Source organism: Hipposideros armiger, unplaced genomic scaffold, assembly GCF_001890085.2.
Source record: "Hipposideros armiger isolate ML-2016 unplaced genomic scaffold, ASM189008v1 scaffold_388, whole genome shotgun sequence".
Classification (NCBI taxonomy): domain Eukaryota; kingdom Metazoa; phylum Chordata; class Mammalia; order Chiroptera; family Hipposideridae; genus Hipposideros; species Hipposideros armiger.
The window spans coordinates 1,181,342-1,187,341 of record NW_017731738.1 but is presented as its reverse complement, the minus strand read 5'-3'; the positions used below and the strand labels follow the sequence as shown (position 1 = coordinate 1,187,341).

Here is a 6,000-nt window from a genome sequence, read left to right as displayed (position 1 = left end):
TTGTTTTCTCAAAGAAAGTATGTATAGTCTGAAAAGGAATATACGTTTTCTTCTAAAAAGAAATTTGCCTTATTGGGGGCTGTTGTGTTTATTTGGGTGGCCTTACTTTGAAAGCTAACCACTCAGTCTAGCAATAAGTGGTGAATTAGGGGTTTAAATAATGGTTCTAGTTTTAGACCTGCTATTGCACTGACTGCTACTTTGTGCAAGTCAGCTTCCCTGTTTTGTTTTGCTCAGTTAAACTACAAGAATAATAATCCCTATCCTGCCTACTTCCGAGTATTGTTGAAGATTAGATGGGATAATGGATTTGAAAGCACTTTTAATTGGAAAAGCAGTTTAAATGTAAGGAATTACTGCATCTTAACTTTTCCTCCCTTTCTCTTGTAGGTAGTGTTGGTGCTTCTTTTCAGTGCCAGTCCATCCATCACGACCACATTTGTCATGATGACACTGACAAGGTGAGGTCCATGTTGATGTTTCCCTTGGTGAAAATGCACACTGCCCTGATATTGCTGGACTCACTTGTATAACTCTGGTCATAGAGCCAGGGGAGTGTGACTTGTGGGGCACAATGTTGAGATGCAGAGGGCCTTTGCTGGTTTTTGTGTCATATTATTAGTGTGTTCCGGAAAACTAGGGCTAATTCCTAGGAGGTGGGCTAGACTCTTGGTAAACCCTCCATTTCCTTCCCCCCATCCCTGTCCCCATCACCATGCTGCCTCTTTTCTTGCACAGCCAGAATAGATTATCTTATGATATGAACAAGAGCTCCCAAAGCTGATAACTTTCTAATCAATTTGTATGTTTCCAATTTGAAATATCTTAGACATTCCAATTTGGTTCAGTTTTGTAGTTGATCATGTTAGATTATGGTTTCTTCTCATACTTCCTTTATGGGGGGCTCTGTTTCCAAAGCCCAATTTAAATGTTGAGAAATGAGAATGGAACCTGTCTGATTCATGCAAAAGAAACCTCCTTTGGGCCTGGTTTTGTTTCTTTGTTTTAAAGCAGGTCCAAACTCTTGGTGGTTTTGTTTCATTTTGGTGTTTTGCTTCTGTTCTTTTTATCTCTAAAGAAACTTGGTATTTGGGAGCTTTCCAGTACTCATCAGCACCCATGATGGCCCAGCCCTTGCAGTAGATATTAATGTGGGCTTGGTGTTTGGAACATCTGGCTGCTGATGTTGGGCTTAAATTTAGTCTTTTCCACCATCAGCTTCTGGTGGCTTCCCTCCCATTTCCTGTGTCTCGTATGCAGGAATGTATCACTCCCTTGGTAGTTTCCCCAGGCAGACCAATCCAAGTGATATTTTTCTCTGCTGTTTTAATCAAGACCCTCCTCCCCTCATCCTGTTGGAACTAGATCAAGAAGTTGGTTGATCATTGGGATTTTCCAAATGGTTTTCTTTGTTCTGTGTTGCTCTGTTTCTGTGAGCTTTGCTCTGACAGATTTCATTCTGTTGACAGTGAGAGTGGTGTGCTTTTAGCATTCCGGAGTCTCTCTCATTATTACAGTAATCCAGAGGCATGGGTTTAACTTTTAACTTCTTTTAGAAGCAAGCCACTGAAAGAGACTTGTAGAGTATATGTAGTTGGCTCCATAAACTTTATTATACCACAGATTTTAGAAATGAGCGTTTGAATATAATGATGATAGAGGGGAAAGGCAAAATCACGTTAGGTCAGTAATACTACAAACAGCTGTGTTTCCTAATTGTGAAGATATTTTGGGATTAAATTTTCTTTCCCCTGCTAAGTACAATATGCCTGTATGCATTTGTTTATTTACATTGGGAAAGCCAAACTGCCCTGTTCTGTCTCCTGGTTTAAAGTCTGGAGATGACATTTCTGTCCACCTCTACCAGATGCTTTCCATCTACTTTAAAATGGTTTTCCTCCTAATTTCTGAATCTTTGTATGACTGATTTTGTGCTTTTAGGAGATGGGATTGTTCCTGAAATACATGAGAAGGAGAAAGAGAAGTTTAAGGGGTTTTGTCACCTAATTAGTAGATCAAAGAACTTTCAGAAACTGCTCTCCTCTCTCTCCTGCCTACCATGTGTACACTTATGATTGTATTGTTTCCCAGAGGGAAATGGAGCAAATTGATTAGGATCTCTTGACTATGTTTATAATTTATTCATCTGATTCAGTCAGTAAATAATATTTATTGATTGGCAGTTATGTGTCTAGGCACTTAGAGAATGCATCAATATCCAAAACAAATAAAGACTGCTGTTTTTTTCATGAGTGTACAGTCTAACTGGGGGCGAGGGGGGCAGACAATAAAAATAAACATAATACATGAATTATATAGTATGTTAGAATAAGCACAGTGGATTAAAGAAAATGTAGAGCCAGAAAAGTGGGATGGGGACCACTAAGAGTTGGATGGTACAGATTGCTTTGAATAGGATCATCAGGCATCATTTTGGGGAGGAGAGTGGTAGATGGAATGTTTAAAAATCAAATCTCTCTATTTGCAGCAGCTTCTGACTTATTTCTTTCTATAACAAATGAGTATTGGTTTTGCAAAAACAAAATGAACTTGCTGCCTGATGCATACTGCTTGAATGTTCTCTCTCTCAGGAAATTGAAGGGATTGTAGAACACAGCTAATCCAACCCTCTTTTAAAAATAAAATTGGAAGCTGTGACCCAAGTGGGAGAAAAATGAGTTGTTCAGGAATCACCCTACAGTGCTGGGGCTAGACCAGATCGTCTATCCCTGATACTAGTCCTATAAAATAATTCCTTAGCTATTCTGAACATATTGTCAGAATACATTGATGCTTTGCTTATTATCCTCACTCAATTTTCAGGCATAGTCCATTTCTCAGATTTGGGAATAAAAGGTGATTTTTCTTAAAAGTTGCCTCTATTTTAGCTAATCTATGTGTGACTAGGAGTGGAACCAGTGGTCAGGCAGGGAGAAAAAGGGCCAGTCCAGTTGTTGGGCCTCCCTTCTATAGCCTTGGAAATGGTGGCAAGTCCACAAATTTTATGGCTTTGTCTATTTTCCAACTTAAGTTTCTCTGCTGACGTACATCAGTTTGTAGCCTATAGTACTGGAAGGAACTGATGCCAGCTCTGAGGTTTACTATTAAATACTGCAAACTCTCATATTTTTCAGTTTATATTGGGCAAAGCAATTCACATAACAGCAAAAAGTTAAACACAGAAAATTATTTTACAGGCGATTTCTTAGGAACACAAATATATACTTAAGTCCCTCAGTTTTTCCATGGTAGAGAAAAGGGGGTAGAGAAAGATCCTCTAGCTTAAGATAGGAATTAGAATTTTTTAAAAATGAGCATTGTTTATCACTTAAAAATTAGTGGGAGTGGGACTAATTCATAAAATTTTATTCTTGATATTTATGCTTAATAGTGGAATACAGCTAAGGTGTATAATTTTACATCAAAAGAGGAAAAATAAAGAAGTATAAAACTTGATTTATTAATGAAAAAGAAAGGTTTTAAAGAAAATGAGTAAGGCTAAACAACAAAATAATATGGCCAAGTTAATCAGTTATAATAAATAAGAATTTCTGTTAGGCTATTAAATTATAGACTGGGTTAAAAAAGCAAAATGTCACCTATATATACTTTTTTTTTAAGATTTTTATTGGGGAATTGGGGGGATGGGAATAGCGCTGGGGAATTGGGGAAGGGGAACAGACAAGTTGCTGTCGTTTTGTTCTTCAGTCTAGTTGAGGAGGACGTTGCTTCACTGGCCCAAGTTGGCACCATCATTGCGTCCTTCCCGGGCGAGGCAGATCAGTCGCCGGCTTCTGGACGGCCGCTCACTCTGGCTGCTGGCTACATACGGCAGCCCATGGACATACGGCAGCCCATGGCAACCCACTGCCACAGGGGCTGCAGCGTACGCCATCGCTGGCGACTCACAGCAGCCCAGCTCCAGGTTGAGCTGTTGTTCAGCATCTTAGCTGTGGAGGGCAGTGTCCCTGGCCCTCATATGTGGGATCCGAACCGGGGTCCTCTGGCATCCCAAGCCAGCTCTTAACCATCACGCCACTCGGCCGGCCCCACCTATATATACTTTATATAAGAGACATACCTAAAACAAAATGACACAGAAAAGTGAAAGTAAAAGATAAAGATAGTATCAAGCATATGCAAATAGGAAGAAAGCAGGAGTGACATTTTAAATAGAATTCAAAGCAAAGGCTATTAATCTGGTACAGAAGTCGTGAACCATCACACTATAAATATTTAAGCCAAAGCTCATAGAAGTACAACAAAAAATTGACAAAATTACAACTGTATACAGATGTTTTGAAAGTAGGAATACCAATTAAGAGGTAAGTGTGTTGACAGGTATATTGATTTTCTGTTGCTATGTAACAAATGTTGCATAATAAATGTAACAGCTTACAACACACATTTATTCATAGTTTCTGAGAGTGGTGAGTCATGTGTTGAGGCAAGGCTGAGCTGGGTCCTCTGCTCAGGGTCTCACAAGACTGCAATCAAGGTGTCATCTGGGCCTTACTCTTTCATATCTAGAGTTCTCAACTAGGGAAGGATCTGCTTCCTCCAAGTTCATTCTGGTTGTTGTCAGAATTCCTTTCTGAGAGGCTGTATGACTGAGGATGCCAGCTTCTTACTGGCTATTGACTAGAAGCCAACCACAGGTCCTAGAGACTGCACACAGTTCCCTGCCATGTGATCCTCTCCATATATACTTTACAACATGTCTGTTTGCTTCTTCTAGACGAGAAAGAGAATCTTTCCAGTTGACTGAGATGATGACTTATATAATGAAACATAATCACAGGTGTGACATCCCATCATCTTTGCCATACTCTTTCAGTTAGAAACAAGTCACAGGTTTTAACTGCATCAGTGAGAGAGGGTTATACAAGGGCATGACTAATGGTCACCTAAAATTTGTCCATCACAGTAGGCAAAACAATAAGGATAATTTGAATAACATAATTAGCAAGCTGATTTAATAGCTCCTATAACATCAGAAAACATGCTTTAAAGTTTTTGCTCTTAAAAATTTTTAAGTAACAGTTTTATTGAGCTGTAAGTCATATTCATAAAATTCACTGCTTTAAAGTGGTTTATTTCAGTGGTTTTTAGTATATTCAGAGTTGAACAACTATCTCCACCATCTAATTTTAGAACATTTTTATCCCCTCAAAAACCAATACCAATTAGCAGTCACTCCCCGTTATTCTTCCCTTCACCCCAAGCTCCTGGCAAATCACTGATCTTTCTGTCTCTATAGATTTGCCTGTTCTGCACATTTCATATAAATGAAGTCACACAATATGTGGCCTTTTGTGTTTGGTTTTTCTCACTTAGCATGATTTCAAGGCTCTTCCATGTTGTTGCATGAATCAGTGTTTCATTATTCCTTTTTATGGGTGAATAGTATTCCATTGTATGAATATAACACATTTTGTGTATCCACGCACTAGTTAATAGATATTTGTTTACATATTTTGGTTATTATGAATAATGCTGCTGTGAACTTTTGCATGTAAGTAGGGTTTTGTTTAGTTGGTCACAGGATAGATTTTTGTTTAATATTTTGAGGAACTGTTCAACTTTTTTTCCAAAAGTGGCCACACTATTTTGCATTCCAGCAAATGCCCGAGGGTTCCAGTTTCTTCACATCTTTGTCAGCACTTTTTGATTCTCTCTTAAATGATAGCCATTGTAGCGAGTGTGAAGTGGCATCTCATTGTGGTTATAATTTGCATTTCTCTAATGATTAATGATGCTGAGCATCTTTTTATATGCTTTTTGTACATTACTAAATCTTCCATGGTTAGTTAAATAAAAGCCAATTACAGATCTTATTATTATTATTATTGCCACTTGTGGTTAAAAAAAATTTTTTTTAAATTAAATCTCCCCATGCTCCTAATTTTATAGTTAGTTATGTCCATTATGGAAATTTTGGGAAATACATAGAAATAGACCATGTCATAAGTGAACTCACCAGTTTTCAATAGATTAATT

At 38.1% G+C, this 6,000-nt stretch overlaps 1 protein-coding gene across 4 annotated transcripts in view; it reads left to right on the top strand.

Annotated features, from left to right (window-relative positions):
• Positions 1 to 390: 390 nt before the first annotated feature.
• RNF38 (ring finger protein 38) overlaps positions 391 to 6,000 on the top strand; it is a 64,592-nt gene continuing 58,982 nt past the window's right edge. For 3 of the 4 annotated variants that reach the window (XM_019663364.1, XM_019663362.1, XM_019663361.1), the window contains exon 1: positions 391 to 461. Coding sequence is in view for 1 of the 4 variants with exons in the window: in XM_019663360.1 (XP_019518905.1) it covers positions 445 to 461 (17 nt within the window). In the remaining 3 variants the exon portion in view is untranslated. The remainder of the gene's footprint in view (positions 462 to 6,000) is intronic. The other variant, XM_019663360.1, reaches the window with a different exon arrangement.